General features: G+C 41.9%; 1 protein-coding gene and 1 long non-coding RNA gene across 3 annotated transcripts in view; one reads left to right on the top strand and one right to left on the bottom strand.

The window, feature by feature from the left end:
- The window catches only part of LOC146855532 (uncharacterized), a 552,836-nt gene that overhangs the window by 257,507 nt on the left and 271,990 nt on the right, over positions 1–23,339 (top strand). The gene's annotated exons all lie outside the window — the stretch shown is intronic.
- The window catches only part of SLC38A1 (solute carrier family 38 member 1), a 408,924-nt gene that overhangs the window by 13,827 nt on the left and 371,758 nt on the right, over positions 1–23,339 (bottom strand). Inside the window, exons 11-13 of the mRNA XM_085653365.1 lie at positions 9,624–9,703; positions 6,844–6,944; positions 141–259 (exon numbers count right to left, since the gene is read on the bottom strand). Coding sequence (XP_085509491.1) covers positions 141–259; positions 6,844–6,944; positions 9,624–9,703 — 300 coding nt within the window. The remainder of the gene's footprint in view (positions 1–140; positions 260–6,843; positions 6,945–9,623; positions 9,704–23,339) is intronic.

Below are 23,339 nucleotides of genomic sequence, written 5' to 3' on the forward strand. Positions count from 1 at the left end.
CATGCAGATGATGTGGGAGATAGCGCCCACTCTGGTAACTCTTGAATCCATATTTTGGCTACATGCAACACACACACTTTGAAGTACCACCGTTCTGCTACTGATATTCTATCAAAGACCTTGAGAAATTTTTTACTTACAGTAAAAAACAAGACTGGCACGGTGAGTATTACAGCAGTGATCACAGCCAATCGCACTGTCAAGAGGAGGATGTCCGTTTTACTCTGGTACGTGTGCAGCAGCTCGGAGTGTACATTGCCTACAAGACAGCATTCAGAGCAACTGGTCAACACAGAGGAAATAAATACAGCCATAAATGACACGTTAAGAAAGCATTCTTGTGCTAGAAACCAATGGGACGCAAGCAGTCAACATAAATACACAAACATTATTTCCATAGAGTATCTTTCCCCAGGAACTGACGCCTAGGGACTTCGTAAGTAGGGGACCCAAAATCAGCCCTGGTGGCCTTTCCACTTGGTCATGATTTTGTGATGCTTGAAGTACTAGAAATGGAAAATAATTTGGTGCAATTCCATAAATTGGGGGGATCGACAAGTGGCAGAAGAAATGGAGTGGAGTTACGAGGGGCAGAGTCATGAAAAGCAGAGTGCGATAGTCAACTTAATATTTCTTTTGAACTCTTCACAAAGAAACCAGTAACAGGGACACATGTGACAGGAGCTCTGGTCTGGCTTACTTGGTTGGTCACAGGCAGAGTGTATTTTAACATATAGTGTGTGCGATTACCCCAAAAGGGTGTCCTTTTACTGAAGGGGATGGAGGTTACAGCTGCTAGATGAGAGAACTAGAACAGCCGGATCTTTATTTTTTTGCGGTACAGAAGATGATTTGAGAGGTTCTTAAGAACCATCAGAAGCTTGTTCGACAGAGTCGCTGTGAGATAGGAGAACGAAAGCCCTCCCATACATACCTTGCGAATGAGGGAGATCTAAAGCAGTGTTTGAAAGGAGGTTCTAAGGTGGTGAATAGGCCAATAGAGATTAAGGATGTTTCTCAAATATAAAGGTCCAGAGCTGCTTTTTGCTCCGGGCTTAAGACAAAAGGCTTTCAAATCTGCTTGTTTCTCTATGGGGTGGGAGGAATAGAGTAAATTGTTACGGTGATTGCATACTGAAGATGTGGGGGTAGTTTCAGGAACATAAGCGCAGCCGTGTTTTGTACCACTTGGACACGGTGGAGAAGATAGTCTGATAGTTCCAAATATAGTGCATTGCTATAGTCCAATTGTGAAGTGATAAGGAAGTGAACCACAATGTGTTTTGCCTAAGGAGAAGGATGCACCAGCCATTTTAAATATCTGATTCATGAAATTACGTTGGTTGTCTATCAAAAAACCAAGATTCTTTGCTGGGCAGAGAGTGCTGCCTAACTCTAGAAGCCACCAGTCAGGTGACCACTGAATGCTGGGATGACCGAAGAGGTGCACTGCGGTTTTATCACCGTCCAACCTGAGCCAGTTGGATTGCATCCATATGGCAACTGTAGTCATAAGGGCCCTGACAATGGAGTTGGTTTGCTTTTGATCTTCTGAGAAGGACACAATAATTTGCATATTGTCTGCATATGTTATCACATCAAATCCAAAAGAGGGAAACAGAAAGGCTAGAGGTCGAAGGTAGATATTAAATGGGGGGTGCGCTGATGGAGGAGCCCTGAGGTACCCTACAGTAGTTTTAGATAGGAAAGGAGTAGCTGCACCCATTGAGAATGTCAGCACAGAAATAAGCCAAGCCATTTCAATTCACTGATGCAGATGTCGATCTCAAAAAGACTAATCAGCATGTATGAGGGTCCTAGGTTCAGTGTAGACCTGATACTGTCCGTGGCTGCCACTAAGGCAGTTTCCGTTTTATGCAATGGCCTGAAACCAGAGTGTGAGTGGCCAAGAATATTGTTAGTTTTCAAGTAGGTGGAGATTTGCTTGTTGATAGCTTTTTCCAAGATCTTAAATAGAAATAGAATCAATGAGATGGGTCAATAGTTGTTTAGAACATTTGGATCCACTGAAGTTTTTTTTAACAAAGGTACATTATGGGGTTGTTTCCATTGGTCAGGGATCATAGCTTAACAAATGCGTATAATACACATGTCCGTAATGAGTGGTAAAAGGATCTCAGCTTCCAGGGCATTTATGTGTGGAGGGCAGGGGTCACTGGATTAGCCTGATTTAAATGGAGAGCATAAGTATATATGTTTCTATTAGTGGGCATTGCTCAGAAGTTTGAGTTCCATTAATGTGGCTAAAGTCTGCTCTGTAGGATAGAGAGGGGGAAATTGTTTTTGAAGCTCTAATTGTTTTTCGAAAACAATGAAGGTAAATTCAAACAAAGCTCAGACAAGGCACAAATAGAACTATTACATGCTTCCAGTTTCAAATAGTTCTTTGTAATGAGAAAAATATCTCCAGCCGAATTGGGCGATGATTTAATTTTATTACTATAAAATCGAGTCTTGGTGATGCAAATTAGTTAGTGCTAGTCCTTCAGAGGTGTCTTATTGTGGGCTTTTGTCTCCACTGAATAGCTGAGACGTCAGAGCTATTCTGGTTCTTACAGTGTCTTTCGGCCAACCGAAGTTCGTCCTTTAAACCATGCAGTCGAGGGTTGTCTGCGGTGGCCTTGACAATGTTTCAGGGGGGCAATATCGTCAATTGCAAAGGTTAGCCAATTATTGAAAGTAGTGACTGCTGTGGTTATATCCTTAGTAAGTTCAATGGGAGTTTTGTAAAGAATATCCTTGAGCTTGGCTTCTCTCATTTTGTACCAAGAGGAATCTAACTTGGGGGTGTGGATAAGACTACAATTTCATGAAATTAAACATATAAGAGGACGGTAGAAAGGAACAAAAACATTATCAGTCCATATTAGGGAGTGGGTGTAGGATGTAGCTCTGCTATGTTTGAAAAAATGGGTCCAACAAATGACCTTGTTTGAAGCATATGAGGAAGGCCAGGAAGGCAAGATTAAGTCCTAGCGATCCTGCTGATTATTTAGCTATGGTAGACTAGAGATTGATAGGGTCATCAAAATGCATAATTAGATCACCCCAAATACTAAAATTAGCATATTTGATATATGTAAGGGGCCAAAGACTCCAAGAGAGTATTGGTAAAATAGATTCTGGGCCAGGGATGGTAAATAAATTAAGGCACCAGAGAACAAGTTGTAATGGTCCCTTTTGAGTAAAAAAAAATCATTTCTCCTGCCTGAAATGTGTGACCTGTAACAATGCTACAGCTAATAGAGAAGCGATGAACGATTGCTATACCTCCCCCTGAATTGTTCGGGTGGTCTGGAGGTTGCAATAGATAACCGGAGGATAGCAGAGGCAATATCTGGGTTAGCGACCGCACATAACTAGGTCTCGGGTCATGACAATAAGTCTGTCTTTATTGTGAGAGTTAGATCAGAAATATCCTCGAGATGTTTTGGAAAAGAATGTGTGTTAAGTAGAAGAACATTACGGATTGTAGGTTTCGTGTCTGATGGATACTTTTCATTCAGATTGTTTGACTGAGGGATGACCGAAGGGTGTGAAAAATGACTTATAAGATTAATGCACCTGCTGCAGAGATATCTGTGTGCCCAGTAATTTTCAGGGGGTAATAATAACGCAAACATATCTCTGGTGGATAATGCTCTTGCTGGAGCAATCTGTGTTTTGTTTTGTCACGGTTTTTATGCATCATAAAGTAGAGTAGATGGGTAATGTGCGTGTTTCAAAACACAACGTAAAACATGTAGATCTCAGATTTTTATTTTATAGAGATAGCCCAATGAGTTACTGCTCTAGTCACAGAGATTCTTTTGCTACTTGCAGACCATAAGGTTCCTGCAAATGCAAGGCATAGGTTTAGAACCTTACAGTTTTTTTTCTCAATCTTTTTACATACAAATTTGCTAAATAGGGTTCCTTTGGTTAGTAACGCATTTCTATTAGTAGAAACAACCTCAACCACTGTTATATTATTAAATCCTGACTTTGTGGTTATCCAGACCAGGCACTCTTAATATTTTATGCCTACCAATATGGATGATATGTGATACCTCTTAATCCACATTGTCTTATTTGAAGTTTCCTTTACATTGACTTACACACGTTTAGGATTCTCTGTATAAATTGTGTGTGTGATGTAACATGCTCTGATACCCTATGTTGGGCTGGGGAGAGCTAGAAATAAATTAAGTAAAAAAAATGATAACTAAGCGCTATTTACGTTATAACAAATGAAGGGCTGATGGCCCTTTAAGTAAAGCCTTTGTATTCGGCCCAGCTGAAAGTGAAAATAAAAAACTTCCCTTGCAAGTTGCTACTCCGAATGGAAACCTGAATGTGTCTCTATGTCAGCAAATTACATAGGGATACATTCAGCATATTTCACTGGGTCTACCCTCATCCAGCTCAGTAACAGCTGCCGGATCTCCCTCATTTTCTGCATTGGATACTAGGTAAATGGTTTTAAGCCATTATGTTTTGATGTGCGAATGTTAAAAAATCTGGCTTCTTTCGACAGGGCACGTGTAAAATAATACAATTATGGAAAATGTGCTCCATTGGTAGCATAGCAAGAAGCAACACAGCTTACATTGCACTGATGGCCATAACAGACACAATAGGAAGCATGTGTATGGACGAATAAGGAAAGTAGGTTATGGAAGGTACCCCAATAAAGCAACAAGTAGTTGGTCTGGAGTTAGCTGCCAGCCTTTTGGCTTTGTCAATGCATGATATTTCTTATCATGCAAAGCTTCATAATATGGGAATGTGCCAAGCCTCTGCAATGTAAAAACAAGTATCGGCAAAGACAAAATGTCTGGCGATGGTCACCAGCCTTTTTTGTTTGTCAGGGCTTGTTTTGTTTTGGTTTTTGTAAAACGTTATTGCTGTGAAGCTGCAGGTCCCCTACCAATCTGAAATAAAATTGGCTAAAAGCAAAAATATTTTTCTGGCCTCAAAAAGCTCACATTGCCAAAGTAGAACCTGGTACTTAAGGGAACTACTTTGTGTCTGGATGCGCTTGTTGTGAAAGTGCAGAATGCCATCGCTCACAGTAAAGTTAGCCAATGGATGAAGTGGGCTAATCCATTACCCAATGCTATACTGGGTGGAAGATAAAATGAATGAAACAATAACAGATCAATGGAGAAAGAGCACTGTCTGAAAGCTCCTACAAGTAAGTATATTATACATATACTTTTTCTAAAATCTAAAGATCTTGGCTCATGCCACACTTTAAAAAAAACATTGGCTAAAACCACAAACACTTTTCTGAAGGGAACTACTGATTTAAGTGGATATGCTCCTTTTTAGGTCTCGTCTGACCCAGCGCATGCGCTGGTCTGGCGAGACATTTTGTGAGGGCTCCAAAAAGTGCTACCAGGCCAGCCTAGAGCTACAGTGCATGTGCGCGGGCACGCGCGTTGCGCTTTAGCACGATTACTTTCTCTTTCGCGACCGCTTTGATGTTTGATCGCGATCGCGATCACTTTCGCGGCCGCACGGCCGCTTTGATGTTCTCCGTGAGGCTTCAATAGATTGCAGCAGTTAAAACAAGCATTGGCATAGCCAATAGGTCTCGCTTTTGGGACCTTATAAGTGTTTAGTTATGCAACTGTTGCATGGCTAAACACTTATAAGGTCCCAAAGGCGAGACCTATTGGCTATGCCAATGCTTGTTTCTTTTTGCAGTTTTATATAGCATGAACTCAACCAGAAGGTATCAGAGCGCTTTACATGAGCACCAGTTGCGTTACAGATGAACTCATTCATTTTTTTAGGCACGGGGAGATTATGTGATTTGTCCAGAACCACAGGATGTTTGAGCCTCCCGCCACACCCCTTGTGGAAGGACCGGAATCTCTCACTCACAGTAAAGTTGGCCAGTTGACTGTAGTGGGCTGAGCCATTCCCCATGCAGTAAGCAGCAGAAAAATTTGAAATACACAATAACAGACCAATGGATAGAGAAGTCTAGTTGAAAGGCCATATAAGTAAGATTGTTTTACGTATAATTTTAGTAAAATTGAATCGTCTTGGTTAACGCTAGACCTAAAGAGGTCACAGTAATGTTTATGCATGTTGTGTAAAAATAGCATGAAAATTAAAATCTGTGTTATCCTCAAAGCAAAATCACCAGTTGAAAATCTCCAGTTAACTGTAAACGGGATGAGGCTTTCTGTTTAAACCCATCATTTGTGGAATGATTATCATTAACGGAGGAGATTAAGAGTTTGCATTGGAATGTGCATGTGTTACCTGTGATAATTAAATTATATTGGTTGCTTCTTGTCATCAACGTTAGAGAAACACCCCTTTAAAAGCCACCCTTCTTACCAGACCTTGACCAGATTGAAAGTGCATATTTTACATTTCGGATTCATGTTTAAAATGCTCTGTGTTATTGATAAACAAGAGTGGGGATGTGCAAGTATTTTATCATTGTCACTGTTCCGCAATACATTCAAACCGTAATTTGAATAGTTTTATTTTAAAAGAACAGATGTTTGCGGTGTCAGAGGATTAGAATGTAAGGACAACAGTAGTCAGCAAGGGATTGAGGAAGAAAGAGACAGTGAGAGGCAAGGCAGATATTTAACATTAACAGAGAGTGAGGCAAGGTAAGTGAGGCTAACAGAGCTGGGATTTTCAACACATTATATCACATAAATGATCCTCGACACATAAATAACATGTTACAACAAGTCAACTTGTGACTGCATTATCTTTGACGATCTCAGAAATCTTTGAATCCCTTAATGACCTTCCATTGGTTTGTTTTGAAGAGTTTAGGACACAACAGTTAATATACATTGATCTTACCATAGAAGGTTAAGTAGCCAAAAATTGCAGTCAATAGATACATGGAGAACATGGCAAAAAAGGAAATGTTGGACACCATTTGCATTCTTTTCTGGGTACGACTGTGAAGAAAAGCAACACAAGATAAGTCAGTGTGCTAGTGGAAGGCACGGCACTACAATAAAAGTATGAATGACTTAGGGAGACTTCACACATATGCCCAAAAGCCGAGTCAGAAGATGATCCCACCCTCCACAATATATCACACTCTTCCAGCCATCTTTCCATCACATAATCTCTGTCCAATTTCACAAACTAGAGGTCGAACATAGTAATGTGCTACACACATGTGACTGACTAACGTGTATTGTGTACTGCTGTGTAAGGATAGCATCTCTTATGTTTTGAGATAGAATCGTGTAAGTGCCATAAGAGGGCGTCAATTGAGACATTGTAAATTAACACTATTTATACATCAGATGTTCCAAAAACAATTAACTGCTTCATATTCTCTGAATTACACAGCCAGACTAAACCTGGACATTTTTTTAACTCTGTGTCTCATAGACATTTTGGGAATCTATCAGAGAAATCTCAAGCTCTCCGACATTAGATATCAGCAGCCAGTGGTGCTGGAACAATTTTCAGAGTGGGGGTGCTGCCATCAGTGCTACATCACTGAAATCATACAGAGTCAGTTCGAGTCAAGCCGCCGTTTGAGTTCCACAAACGACACGAGCAGCACTCAGGAAATTTACCCCCTAAAGAAGGGCGGAGTGTCTGCCAGAAATGCATTTAATGTGCTCAAAGCATTATGGATAATGGTTAATGGATTTATAAAAATCATGTAAACCGCTCATGAAATCAATGAGCATGAACCATTGTAAATTACATTGAAGAATGTACTGATTACAACCTTGGATTATTTTGGATTATTTGAGCAAATTTGCCACTTTTGGACCTCCGGCAGTGCACATTGAGGGACACTTTCCAGTGGGGAAGTGCAACCACAGTTATTTTCACACACCCAGGTTTAGGGGACGATACCTCAGTGCACGCCCTCGAACTTGATTAATACTCAAATCATACTTGTGCAACTTGAGTGCGTGATTTAATAACTTTTGATCATACAGATTGTGACAAAGCCAAGCCTCACACTAACAAAAAGCCTAGCAAATGAGCCACGTCGATTCGGGAGGAGAGTGATGATTTTGCATTTTGGAGCATCCTGTCGCAAATATATTACTAAAATACGGTGTGGCAGCACACTGTCATTTACAGACAGCACATTTTCCATTTAATTGGCCACTGATTTTGAATACAGTTTTACTGATAAAACTATATAGTGCACAAACGGTAATGTGTGTAAATTGTGTTTCAGGCAATATTTGTCATTTGCACATCACAAAGTAAAGTGTCTTGATTTGAATCTATTAAAATCTTTGTTTCACTTCAGAATTACGAAAAAAGTGCTTCATTTGTGCTTTCCTAACTTTGGATCTGTTTTCAAATAATTGTACATTAATTTACAGATATTTAAATGTAGTTGTGAGTTTTAAAAAAAATAGCAACCTACACAGCCTTTCCTTTCACACCAGCAAGATTATCACATAGTTCATGTTACAAAATCCTCCCACTTTCCAGTTGGGAGAAACAGAAGTAAACACAATCTCCATATTAAAAGAATAAGCAACTCTGACACAGCTCTGGAGAATGATTCCGTGGATTTCACTGTAAAGTTATCACCTTTTATATGGTTATTGTAACACTTAATTTCAGTAGACCATTTTACAAAGAAATTACCTAGAGCTGCAGAAGTACAAAAATGTTTCTGAGGGATATTAAAGGTATAAGCATTTCAAATCCACCAGCTACCACGACAAACAGACGGACATATAGAATGCCTGAATTAGGCTGTTGCGTAATATCTTTTATGTTATCTCAATGATCCAAAAGAATGCTCGGTGAAGTTGGATTGCACTAGCAGAATTTGCTTGCAATAATGTATTACACTCATCTTGGGAAGCTCACCTTTCTATTGCTCATATGAGTTCCACCCACAAATGTGGCCTGTTAAGATCACAGCTTCTTTTATTCCTTCAGTCACAGATCTCCTACAATGTATCTGGACCTTTATTTAAGCATTTTACCATCACCCCAGGCAGGCTAAGGAACAATATACATGTTTTGTGGATCACGTTGAGAGCCAAACACATTCATTCCAGAAGGTGGAAAGGGTTTGGGTGTCAACTATACATCTTATTATTCCAGGTTTACAACCCAGGTTCACACTGCATGTATAGATAGATTCCTTTAAGGTCATAGGTTAAGTTGGGCACATTGGCTATTTGTCTTGCTCTTCCTCGAAATGCCACATCCACCAATTCTTTCGTGTTAACACTATGAACCTCATCAGTAATAGTGGATCGCTCTCTTGACAATGAGGTATAATCAAAGCATAAGGACCAGGTGCAATATCTTGTGGCCTGGAAAGGGTATGATATGTCAGAAAGATCCTGTGAACCAGATAACTCTGTTCATGCCGCTCGTTAGGTCAAGAAATGTCACAAATGCTTTACTTTAAAGCCAAATTCTGCATCTTGTGCCTCAGGGGTGTTCTTTGGGGTAAACGGGGGTTCTATCAGGCAACTGTGACAGAGAACATATCTTAAACTAATTAAATCTTCCAGTGTTCACTTTGTGTGATGAGACATAAAATGTGGCTTGTGATTCAGGTCATAGATGTTTGTGTATCATACATACATTCACCTCATAGACGTAAAAAAAGAAGAATTTCTTACTCTTTGAGTTCACTGTAAATCGGAAGTACAGAAGGATGGCATACAAAAGCAAATGCAAGGGTGGGCATGGCGTAGACAGTCTGTGAAAAAAACATATAGTTAAAGATATACTAAAATCTTAAGTTTCCATACAGAGAATATAATCGCGGAAATACATTTGAGCATTGTGCATGTTCTGTAGAGAACCATACTGATTTCAACCCCCAATCATGAAGTTATACAGAACATCGTAGTATAAAAATAAAACAAATATGCAACGTAAAAGTGACAGAGGACCAAGTCAGAGCAAAATTCAGAGCAGGTGAGAGGAGAGAAGCAAGACCTCCATTTTTCTTCTTTATATTTTACAGTAATTGACTCGTGTTTTTCATTACCCCAACCACCCTGCTTAAACTGCCAATGTTCTTTACATGTGTTTTACGTGATCTCAAACTCATTCCTAAGGTATTGAATCTCTTGTAGAACCTTTGCCTTAGATCTATCTTGCTAGCAGGCTACCATCTGGCACGTCCATAGCCTCCTACTGACCTTGTCTATGACAGTACGTTTCAGCAGCCCTGCCTTTTTGAGTCTGATTTGTTACTAGCCACCCAAGTACCCATATGTCTTTAAAGGGGCCACCCAAAGAAAGATCTCAAAACCCAAGCAGACATTGTCAAACAAGGAAGCATCCTGGAATACCTATGCACTAGATAAAGAGAGCTTTTTTGTCCTTGCTGAATGGTCCTTTGATGGACGTTGCTCTGCTTTCCTTGTCATATTAACAATAAAGATATTATAATAGCTTTGTGGATAGTTAAGCAAACTTAAAACTAAAAGCATAATTGTGAATTATGCTTCTCATATGTACATATTAAATATTTAATTCCAAAGACTATGAGGCTTTCTTTGCATGGAGACGCAATTTGGATTGATTTTGAGAGCTGTGTGAAGGGGAAGGACCGATGCTCCTAAACTGACATTATGCACTTTTCTCTTTTTTCTGAATATAATAACTGTTACTTAAGAGCCATTCCTAGGGTTATCTCCTGGGTTTGGCCCGCTCTAGTCCCAATCCCTGTTGATTGTGTGGTAACCCGTGGCATCAGAAGTAACAGCTCTGAACCTAAAGCATGAATGAAAAATTTACCATAATGAAGTCGCAAACACATTTTGCTGTATACTGGAAAAGAATCATTTATCTTCGGAGCAGTGTGGTGGTTCTTCCTTAACCCAAGGCTTTGCTAGATTTCTGTGTTTTGCTAAGAGCTTAAATAGAGAGATAATCGCTAAAGGGCCATCTTTGTAGATCCTATAAGCTTGCTGGCAGTAGCACTAAGCGATGGAAAGCAGTCAACTTGGGGCAAACTTTTCCTGGCTAAAAATCTGGACCGTAGGAAGTTAGGTAAATCCCCACTTAAAGAATCTTAAAATCAGTAGAAGCAAACAACACATTTGTGTATATTACAGACATCAAGTAGAAGAAATCCAAGAAAATAACTATGTGTGAATTGCTCCATAAAATCCTTCAAAATATAGCTGTAACCCAGGGGAAAATGTGCACAGGAAATTCTAAGGGCAAAACATTTTTATCGCCAAATTGGCACTTTAAACTCCAATGCACAAACAATCCATTCCAGACCCCATATGTCCTGCCAACCAGTTCAGAAGCATTGCCTGTTTAAATGAAGAATGCTGCTCTGGTAAGAATGAGAACTCTCTGTTACTAGAAGATCATGCCCCATCCTCTCCTGGTCTCAGCATTAGAAGCTCACCAAAGAAGTAGTTACATGAATACTCTTACTCGCTTTTGAGGCATTTCCCACTGCCTTTTGAATTTACTGGAAGCCCTGAATAAACGTTTTCATATTATTTGGGTTAGTCATTTGCCTTCTAAAGGGTTCAAGTTCTGAGGTCTGTCAAGGTACCAATTGATGAGACAGCTGCACCTTGGGCAGATGTGTTTCATTGCTGTCTAATCATGAACCCATACTCAAGGAATACTGCTCCAAGAAAATCAAGATGTCCTGGAACGAGCTTTCTCTACTTAAGAAAGTATATCCATTCCTCTCTGTAAGTAAATTCAGAACTTCTGTTCAAGACCTCATATAGGAGCTGGTCTCAGTAACTGACCAATTCTGGCTTAAAAGAACAGACAAATTATACCCTAAGCATGGGCCTCAATTTATCTGGAGATAAAGGGTAACAGGCAGGTAACAATGCCAGAGACTGTCAGAGACAGGTCAGGTTTGCATTATTTATTGTTGTGAGTTGACAGCTGTTTGCCACAAGTGCATACACACAAGATATCCACACTTGTGTTTGTTAAAGGATTTATTTTAATGCAATTTTAGGGCAGAGAAAATGAGACAAAATAATTGCAAAATCAATAACATGATAGTGACAGCATAAGCAAGAAATCTAAATATTATAAAAATCGGCAGCTTATTATATAAGGTGTACTTTAGAACTTCTACATTCCTAATGTTAAAGCATGAAAAGTATTGTCATAAAGAGGGTGTGGATATTTCAATACAATCAACACACATTTGTCCCTGTACTTCTTTTATATTTGCGCACTTCAGGGCTTTCTGCAGAACAAGGACAGGTTATGTCTCTTTTGGAAAATATGTTGAAAGATAGTCTCAGGTGTCCTCAGATGGCTCGCCTCGGAGCTGCAATGCCCTGCTAGCTAGAATGTCAAAGTCCTGATTTCGTTGAGAGGGCTGCGAACAGCTATTATATACCATTCTACGTGTTTATTTTGAGAAACATAAACCTTGTGATCAAGATGTAAAGTGACAGAAATAATATGAAGATTCCCTCACACACTCAAGTAAAAAGCTAAAGCAATTCTGCTATCTCCAAAGAACCATGTTTTCAAATAAATACATGAATATATTAAGTAGAGGCATATTGACACGTGGTAAATGTAGTGCATGTAATGTAACAACAAATGCATTAGCTACTGCAAATAAATAAAGATTTATATGGCATAAGCAAATGAGCAAAGGCACAATTTGGGGGTCTTGAAAGACATGTAAGGCAAAATATATGACAATGTGTTGTTGTCCACCGAGGCACTGATCGTTTGCATTGTGCTCTTCCCCACATTTTTAGGTGTTCAGTAGTACTGGAACCCAAGTCTTGTATCCATGCCAGATTTGTAGGCTTACCACTGACTATGTAAACAGATCTCATTCAGACTAAATGTTTGTGAATTTTTGTCATCATATGAGCAGCATTGAGGATAAACAAATTTATATTTTGCCCTCAAATGTTGGGAAAAGGTTATCAATCGGTACAAAAGATTTGTATGAAACGTTAAAACAACAACGGTTAAAAAATGTTTAACGTATCAAACCCAACTTAATTCTTCTGAAAAAGTGCAAAAGTCAGTATGCTCTGCATTCCTAAAATGTGTCTACCATCAGCCGCGGCCGCTGCAGGTAAGAGCGGTGGGGCCGGCTTGGGGGAACTTCGAGAGACGACCACGAGGTGAAATTATTTATTTATTTGTTTTTTAATCAAGTGACTCAAACTCATATGGCCCTGCCCTCACTGGAAATAACAATGCTTGTGCTGGCAAAGCAGAAACCAGCAGGTCTTGCAGGGAGGAGCGGCAGCCAAATCACCACAAAGCAAAAAAAGCACCAACTAAGTCAAAAGGCTGGCAGCCACGCCAGACCTTTTGGCTGTGTCAGTGCTTGTTGCAATACTTGTGGCTAGTGTAATGCTTGTAACACCTAGCAAAAACGAAGGAAGCAACGAGAGGCCCCCCCCTTTAAGTGTTGGCTTCAGGCCTTGGAAAAACGTCTGACTTCAAGCCTGCATACTATTGTAAAATATCTAACCTTTTGATTGCTTTATATAGAGTGCCCAAAAAGCCTGATATATGTGTGCTTATTGGACTACTACACATTTGTTACATCTGGGTTAGTTAAAACAAAATGCAATATTGCTGCATGAACAAAACGAGGTAAATACAGAGCTGTGCACAGAAAATCTTTGCAGGTTAACACTAGCCAAACTGAGCGTGTTTCACCAGAGCTCATACATGAGGACAAGTTATAGGTAAAAGTGATTTGTCAATAGCACTAAGGAGGTGAGTTGACAGAATGCTGTGTGCAAGAAACGGTTATAATTTGCCAGAGATTGCATTGAAGCAATACCTACTCTTCTTCAAGAGAAACTGAAGAAAGATCAGCTTGGTACACAGAAAAGGGAACCTTCACCTTAAAACTAGGAGTTAACATTCCTAGCTCATAGCCACCATATGGAATTGTGTGGCACTCAGGCCCCACTGGCAGGTGTTGCACACCTTGCCTGAACACTATCAGCATGAAAGCCCCACAAGGCTTATAACCTGTGGAGATATATGAACTAACACTGACATCATTTTGTCTGGGCAAGAGGGAAACTTGGAATCAATTGGGGGAAGATCTTTGTGGGATGGAAAGTGTGACAGGGTATTCCTTTACAAGGGGTACATTCAGGGCAAATGTAGTCCTAAGGTATGCAGATATGTTATGTCTGTTAGCAACTGACAAAAAATCCCAGCATCTCAGGCACCATAAAGAGGTTGCTGATTCATTAAAGAGTGATCCCGTACCGTCTTTCTTTGGCTTGGGCAATCTCCTGCAAGTTGTGCATCTCGTTAAAACTAGATCAGCTTACTAATTTGATAATGCCCAATGTTTCCTTGATTGGGCTGTAAAGTACTGTACAATGACTTATATTTAACTTGTTGATCTTTTACTGCTTTACTTGAGAGCCCCAGTTGCTAATTGACCTTAGTTTCTTTCTTCTTACTTGACCAACCCTTGACATATTGTTAATTTTTAAAAGACCCGTGTGAAACATTCTTTACTCCCTTTTATCTTCTACTTTGTACAAATTCACCACTCCTTACCATCCCCAAGCAAATGGGTTGGTGGAGACGTCTTCCTACCATGTCTGTTGTTTGCCTACAGGGAGGTCCCACAGAAATCCTTAGGGTTCAGTCCTTTTGAATTACTGTATGGGCACCCTGTGAGAGGACCTCTAAGTCTGGTGAAGGAGGGCTGGGAGAAAGCTCAAGGTAAGACCCCCCAGGATGGGTTCAGCTACATGCTGGCCTTCAGGAACCAGACTCAACACTTCAGGGAAATCACTCAGGTGAACCTGGAAGTCAGCCAGGAGGAGATGAAACGATGGTACTACCAGAATACCACTCTGGTTGAGTTTCAGCCTGGCCAAAAAGTGTGGGTGATGGCACCAGTGGAGCCTTGTGCTCCCAGGAACCCTTTGAGGGTCGCGTACGTGAACCGCCTCAAACCTCACTTTGAGAGGTCTGAAGTGACAATGCTCCTGGTGACAGATGATGGAATGGAAGAGGAGAGTGAGCCTTTTCCTGACTTCCTGTCTGCCAAGGAACATGATGGGTCAATGAATGGAGTGAACCTCTTTCCCACCTTGACCCCAGAGCAGCAGAGGGACTGTCGCCAGGTGCTGGGACAGTTTACCGCCCTGTTCCCCCTGATTCCAGGAATCCGCAATTGGTGTGTCCATGATGTGGACACTGGGGACAGTTTACCTGTCAAACATAAAATTTACATAGTAACTGACAAAGTCAGGGACAACATCAAGGAAGAGGTTTTGAAAATGTTGGTGTTAGGGGGTGATAGAGCCCTCCAGCAGCTCCTGGGCTAGTCCAGTGGTCTTGGTTCCGAAAGCTGCTGCACCCGGTGCCACTCCTGAACTCCGGTTCTGTGTGGACTACCGTGGGATCAATGCCGTCACCAGGAGTGGCGTGCACCCCATCCCCAGAGCTGATGAGCTCATTGATCGTTGGGAGCTGCCCTGTACCTCAGTACGTTTGATCTAACATCTGGGTACTGGCAGATTGCCTTGATTGATGGAGCAAGACAGAGGTCTGTGTTTTCAAAGCCAGAAGGGCACTACCAGTTCCGTGTCATGGCCTTTGGGTTGAAGAATGCCCCCGCCACATTCCAGAGACTGGTCAACCAGGCACTGTCCGGGCTAGAGGAATTCAGCACCGCCTACCTGGATGACATTGCTGTGTTTAGCACCAGCTGGGAGGAACACTTACAGGACCTCTGTGAAGTGTTGAAGGCTCTGCAGAAGGCAGGCCTCTCTATCAAGGCCAGTAAGTGCCAGATAGGGCAGGGATCTGTGGTATACTTAAGGGACCAGGTAGGAAGCAGCCAGGTGGTGCCCCTACGGCCTAAGATCAACACCAATCTAGCTTGGGAACCCCCCAAGACCCGAACAGAGGTGAGAGCCTTTTTTGGCCTCACCGGGTACTACAGGCGGTTTGTCAAGGAGTATGACACCATTGTTGCCCCCTTGACAGAGCTGACTTCAAGTAAGCAGTCAAGGAAAGTAATCTGAAGCGATGCCTGTCAGACCGCTATTGATGCATTGAAATCTGCCATGTGCATGACAGCCATGCTAAAGTCACCCAACTTCTCCTAAGAATTTGTTGTGCAGACAGATGCTTCAGAGAATGGTGTGGGAGCAGCACTTTCACAGTTGAACGAAGAGTACTTGGACCAATCCATAGCTTTCATTAGTAGAAGGCTACTTCCCTGGGAACAGAGGTGGAATGTGATTGAAAGAGAAGCTCTTGCTGTGGTCTGGGCTCCAAAGAAGCTAAGACCTTACTTGTTTGTGACTCACTTCCGGGTTCAGACAGACTACAGGACCCTCAGATGGTTGATGCAAATGAGGGTGAGAACCCGAAACTGTTGAGGTGGTCCATCTCCCTACATGGAATGGACTTTACGGTGGTACACCGCCCTGGTACAGACCACGCCAATGCTGATGGTCTGTCCAGATTCTTCCGCCTTAGTGATGAGAAATCCCAAGAGGGTGGGTAGTTCTCCCAACCTTTCAGCTGAAGGGGATATGTGTTAGACTTGGCATCTTTGGCTTGGTTTCCCCTGACTTTTTGCCTCTGCCTCCTGAATTTTTGATGCTGTGCTGAATTTCGTTTTTGCTGGCTTAGATGCTTTACGCACTTTGCCATTGCTGATCAGTGTCAAACTGCAAGCGCTCCCTGTGTAAATTATTATTACAATTGGTTCTCCCTGATTGGCATATTTGATTTACTAGTAAGTCCCTAGTGAAGTGCACTGAGTGTGCCAGGGCCTGTAAATCAAATGCTACTAGTGGGCCTGCATCACTGATTTTGCCACTTACTTGAGTAGCCCTGAAAAGATATCTCAGACCTGCCGCTGCAGTGTCTGGCTGCAGTTTCAAACTGCCATGTCGACCTGGCAAGTGCACCCACTTGCCAGGCCCAAACCTTCCCTTTTCTTACATGTAAGGCAGCCCTATGGTAGGCACCAGGCACCCCATGGGCAGGGTTGCAGTGTATGTAAAAGGAAGTACATATACTGGTGTGTGTGATATGTCCTGATAGTGAAATACTGCCAATTTAGTTGTTCACAATTGAAAGGCTATCTGTTACAGAGGATATAATGGGAAATACTTAGCAACATCTTATAAGTATAACTTCCCATGGGACAAGATGGAGAAATAAAGTTTAGGCTCGTATAACTCGGAATTTAATAACACATCTTTTAGTAAAGATGGTTTTTAAATTATTTGAAAATGCCACTTTTAGAAAGTAGGCATTTTTCTGTTTAACCATTCTGTGTGCTTTACCTGATTGACTGTCTGGTTTTGGAGTGACAGGGGCTGGGGATGTGCATTCACTATAGACAGGCACTGGGGGGTTGAGGTGTGCCTGGCCCTTCTTGGATGACTCAGAGCTGAGCTGAAAAGACCTTGCGCCAAGACGCCTCAGCATTCGTTGGGGCTCTACAAGTTCCTTACTTACTTACTTACTTGGCTGCATTTAGAGTAGTGGGAGGAGTTTTCCTTGTACCTGGCTAGGGCCTGTCTCCCTTGCACAATGCTGTCTCCACCCCCTGTGGCCATAGTGCACCAATGAGAACAGAACTGGTTTGGACTGGGCTCAGAGCACCTTCGACAAAGAGAACAAATACAAAATGGGCTATAAGTAGTAGACCTTAAACCCCAGAACTTTAGATCACTTTTGGACTCAAAAGGAATCTTTACCAAGGAGAAGAGCTGAAGAGCTGTGAGGAGGAGTACTGCCCCTTTGGTGTGTACTGTGTGGGGTTGACCTGCAGTTGCTATTTCTGCCAAGGAAAGGCCAAAGGCTGGAACTTTGCTGTGAACCTGCTTGAAGAAGAATCTCCAAAGGGCTGTGTGTGCTGAACTCCTGTTCTGAAGTATTAGGGACACAAAGACTTCACCCCCAGCTCCCCTGAACTCTGCTAAGAGTTCTGACCTGCCAGGAGGTGCCTATTTCAGTTTGGGGCCTTTTGGAGGTTGTTCCTGCTGTTGGGAGCTGGAAGAAACCTGAAGAACTGAGAAAATCGATGCATCGCTCTTCTTACGGCTTTTTTCCAGACGCAGCACCACCATGCGAGAAGATTCTCCACGCACCGCCGCGCTGCTGCAGAGACGACACAGCGCCTGTCATGGCTGCACTCATGGGATTGCTACTAAGGAATCTGACGCAGCGCTGCTTGCTGACGCCGCATCCCAGATGTCCACGCATCGCACCTGTGTGGCACATCACCCACGGACCAGAACCATCTTGGAGTCGACGCATCACGTCCCCCTACAGTCCGGATACAACGCATCACTTCTCCAGCGTGCAGCAGATCTGTTGCATCACCTCCCCGAGGACTAAGGAACTGACGCATCTCTTTGTTTCTCGACGCTTCCCTTTTCTGTGGCTATTTGGCCTTGTGAATTTTAACGCACCCACAGGTACTTTGTGTAAAATCACGCATCCATAGTTTTCTATGGACCAAATTGCTTGAAACCTTCTGAAGTTACATTCTTATTACATGCATGTAGGATTTTTGTTGGTTTTGTTTTGTTGAGTTTAGATAAAGATACTTTATTTTTCCTAAACTGGTGTGGTGTCCATTTGTGGTGTTATCACTGTATTACTGTGTGTTTTGGGTACAAATACTTTACACATTGCATTTGGGATACGCCTATCTGCTCGTGCCAAGCTACCCAGGGGGTGAGCAGGGGTTATCTAAAGTGTGAATCCCCCTTACCCTGACTCGCAGCAAGGGTCCCATTTTGGACAAAGGCACCTACCTATGCCAACTAGAGACCCCCGTTTTAAACAACCACTATTATGGCAGGGCCAAAATTAAGCCAATGATGGGCAACATCATGCCAGAGAGGTCCATGATATGCCAACAACTACCACCATTATGCCAGAGCCAGCATTATGCTAGTGGGAAGAACTAGTATGCCAAGGAAGCCCACAATATGCAAGGTATGATGGCCATTGGGCCAGGGGCGGGGTTCATTAAGCAAGTGATTGCTCTAATATGCATGAGTGGACCACCAGATGTCATGGGTGGCCTGTGATCCTAGTGGTATGAAGATCTGATGTGCACAAAGGAAAGATTCTGCTATGCTGATGGCCACAACAGACACCAGGCTCAATTAATCTCTCTCTTGCTCTCTTTATCACTCTGTCTGTCTCTCTCTTGCACACACAAAGACACACACATTTATATACATGTAGATGCACACAAACACATGAATGTGCACTAAGTTGTAAGCATACAGACATGCAGACACATACACACACATATCCACACACACAGACACACACATGTTTAGCTCAAAGAATTCATGAAGTCCATAATTGTACTTTGTGGACTTAAAGCATTCAAGTGTCTTTTGTCTGTTTTCACCCCATAACTTGAAACACAAGGTAGATAATGTCACAAAGGAAAATAAAGGAGAAGTAAAAGAGAAGAGATCCTATGAGCACAACGACAAGCAGATGAGCTTGGTGAAAATTATGTTGAGCACCAGAATACAAAGGAATGCATTTACTGTGGTAAGAGAGGCAGTATATTGCCTGAAATAAACAAGAAGGCCAGGATCATAAGCATGGTAGAATGGCTGACAGTATCGTATGTAGAGGCAACATTTTGAAAAATGAAAAAAGGGGACATTGTGGGCTCTGGTGAGAAGGTTGGCAATGCACATCATGGATCTTTCTCTGGGCTTTGGTCTTCAGAATGCAGATTATTGAAGAATGCGGTATAGCAAGTGAGCCCATGGAATCCCACTCGCTCAAATATTTTGAGGAAAAAAAATGATCGTGAAAGTGGACAGTAGTGTACATGAGATAAAGGGTAAACCATTTTTTTTTTTTTTTTTAGCAGAGGTAGAACAACTAGAGGTTTAAAGGAGTAAGAGTATTAGCCAGAGATGACCAACGGGTGAAAATGAAGGCTAGAAAAGTCAAGACTGTAGATGAGAGGGCAGCCAGTTTAACTACTTGGCATTAAGTGGCCAGATAATGATCATGATGGACTGAACAATTACACTATACTATATTAAACAGAGGAGAATGGAGCCACACCGTCAATATAGGCAGAGTGTGTGGCGGTAAGAGAAGAGCGTATATGGGTGGATTCGGCAGAGAGAAGAAGGCTGAGTGTGTTCCTTATGAAGGATATACTGGAAGAAAATTAGCATGCAAGGTCGGTGGCCTGATTTTGGTGCTTTGCGGATGGCAGGGAAGATATATGGGGAGATAACTGATGTTCTGTTTTACTTTGCTTTGGTCATATAGGGAGCCTATGGTTCTCCAGAGCATTACACGGAAACGAAAGGTCAGACTGTAAAATATGGTAAACAGATAATATGTTGCTTTCATTATTGCATCTTGTATTGATATGCAAGTATGAAAAGTAGCAATATATACTTTGTAGCAAACACATACACAAGCCTGTAAAGGGAGTGTACAGAGTGACTCTGCTGAGCACTTTTTAATGTGATCTATTTCAATTGATTGCCTTTTAAGTAACTGATCTACTGACAAATGTCAATTGCTTGCTAAAAATAACTACAGCAATATTTATAGACCATAGTCTATTCTGATGCTGAGGGATACTTTGGAAATGAATCAAAGACACAGAAATCAATGTCTGCTATCAAAGTACAGAACTACTGGAACACAAGGAGCGCTGATGCCGGGAGCAGTTCTGCTGACTATGGCATTAACTGAGCAGAAGCACACATCTCTCATTCCGTCCTCTACGCTCTTCTCTTATACTGGCTACAACAGCTTTTACGTCAAATAATCTTTGATAGTTTCTACATGTTTGCTCTAGTGTGTACATTAATCTAAGCGCACGTATATATATTACTTACAGTTTGATTTGGTCAATGCATTTTGATAATGATTTCTGAATATAGTGTTGCAATCTCAAATGAAAAATCTTCACATTAATCTACAGATGTTCAATTTATCATGAGTTTTATTGAATATACATTTATTATAGTTGTCATCGGAATTTGCAGATATCAAAGGTATTTCCTAACAATAATTAGATGCAGCAAAACTGTATCTAACTGAAAGCACCCAAGAACAGGCAAAGAACAGCAGACATGCTCAGCTGCCCATACTAAGATTGGTCGGCAGTGCCAGGACTGAAGGATTTGGAAAGGGTGGGAGGTGGAATCTTCATCTTCAAATAATACCTACAAGCACTGATTTATTCCAGTGCACAATATTTACAAAAATTTAGATTAAATATGTGCCCACAAACCTCTGGAATTAGGGTGTCAGTGGAGAGGAGCGGAGCACTGTGCGGCTTGTGGTGAGTACTGCAGATGCCCGCAGCTCAGGATCACGAAACACTGAGCTGTGGCGTGCACTCTTCATGCACAAGGAGACTGCTTCCCTACCTGCCTGCCTATGCATATAGTCTGTTCACTTGCAATTCCAATGAGGAAGCAGAGAAAACTGCTGCATAGAAGCCAGTATACATGCATCCGCCATTTACTTTCAAGACCTGGTGGACATTGTTGAAGTGAATGGACAGCCAAGCGCAGGCTGTGGGAGTGAGGGGGCGAGGAGGCTGAGGAAGCAGAGGGAGCAAAAGACAGGTACAGGGGGACAAGGTGGGTGGAAGCCACTTGATGCTGATTGCTAGAGCTGCAGGTGCTGACCCTCCTCCCCACTGTGGAAGAGATTGCCATCAGTGCATGTATCTGGAACTTTGACCATAAGACTGCCTTTCTTTGTTTTGTTAGTGGCTTCTGATGTTGAGATCTAGGTCAGTGGCTGAAAAGGGAGCCTTCTGCACACCACTATGCAGTGCCTGAGCATAAACACTATGTTCCGCACCCAGGTTATTAAGAATGTTTGTTTTTTATTGCCCTCCTCTTAGTGTTTAATTATTATTGGCAAACTAGAACCATTTTGCCACTTTAAATAGTGTCAACATTTTCCAGGGATGCCAAGATTTTAGAGAGAGAAAAAGCCCAAAGAGATGACATGTCTCAATATAAGCATGCAATGAACAAATTATTCAAAAAAACGAATTTGCTTTGCAAGTCACCTGAGATGCTTCTTAAAAAGAGAGCAATACCTCAAGTTCCCTCAGTAGCCTCATAAGTGAGGTCACAGCTGCAGTCAATTATTACCACAGTGTCCCCTGGCCCTCAAACCCTTAGTCCCACATGTAAGATCAGAGGCGTGCAATACAGGAGTGACCAGAAGCTGCCGAAGGGCCTGTCCAGGCAAAGGAGTTTCAAAGCTATCATGACGGGAAAAAACCTTCAGAGACTGGATAAAGTCCTTGTTGCAAATCCTCTCTGTTCCAGTCCACTGTGGATTTCAGCACTTAAGCAAAATGGGAAGTACAAATTTGTCAGCGATATCCCCAGGATTCAATGGATCCCCAAAATACCGCAGCTTCCAGGAACAAAGGAGTCTAGAATGGAAATAAACCTTTCACAGTAGACTCAGGCCTCGCCATCTGTGAAGGCCAATTGGAAGGGTCTGCTGGTCACAACTGTGCAGTAAGTTCTTTCCTGTGATATAATTCAAGGGGGCAGTTTGCGGTGCTCTTCAGATATATCCTCCACGGTGTGCAGGAATCTTCCTCCCTACTCGCTGAGTCCCTTCTGAACAACTAAAAGATGGAAATGCTGGGCCTTTTAATGGCAGATCCAGCTATGTCACAGACTAAGGGATCTTTGTCCCACACTAAAGTGTTCATTACACCAAACACATCCTCTATTGCAATAAACTGATATACGTGGATTTACTTTCTAGCTCTCTCTATCCCACAGAGGCATCTCCATAAGATATCATATGGTGAAAGGCTTCCTAACTGTAAACGACCAGCTCTAAATTAAAATACATTTCACAGAAACCAAATATTATCCCCAGGAAGAACAAATACAGATGTGCCCGTGGAAGAAACTGGGCCCATTTCCTGGGGTCAGAAAGTTGATAGAACCGCTTATTATGAGTTGGCTTGTCGCCTTTCGGTCATTTCACACCTTTCCAGGGTGAATCAGCGTTGCTGGCCTCTTCTTACCCTTTCTCCTAGCAGGCCTTTCTTCTGTCAAGAATTTGGCTTTCCCTAGCAGGCTATATTGGCATAAGGCAATTGTATTTACTGCCACCTCAGGATAGGTTAATCGCTTGCTAAATGTATCACTCACTGCAAATTATGTATAAAATAGTTACCATTCTGTGTCTATCTCTAAGATAAAAACAATTCAATATAATTGTTTGTTTGTGCCAAAACTACAATCACACTGTAAATGTCTAATATGTGATCGCAACAACTAAAAAGCTACAGAGTAAGGGTTTACATCAATCTACTAACATAAGGAAACACACTGCAGCACGTG

The sequence above is a fragment of the Triturus cristatus genome, chromosome 4_1 (assembly GCF_964204655.1).
Source record: "Triturus cristatus chromosome 4_1, aTriCri1.1, whole genome shotgun sequence".
In the NCBI taxonomy this organism is placed as follows: domain Eukaryota; kingdom Metazoa; phylum Chordata; class Amphibia; order Caudata; family Salamandridae; genus Triturus; species Triturus cristatus.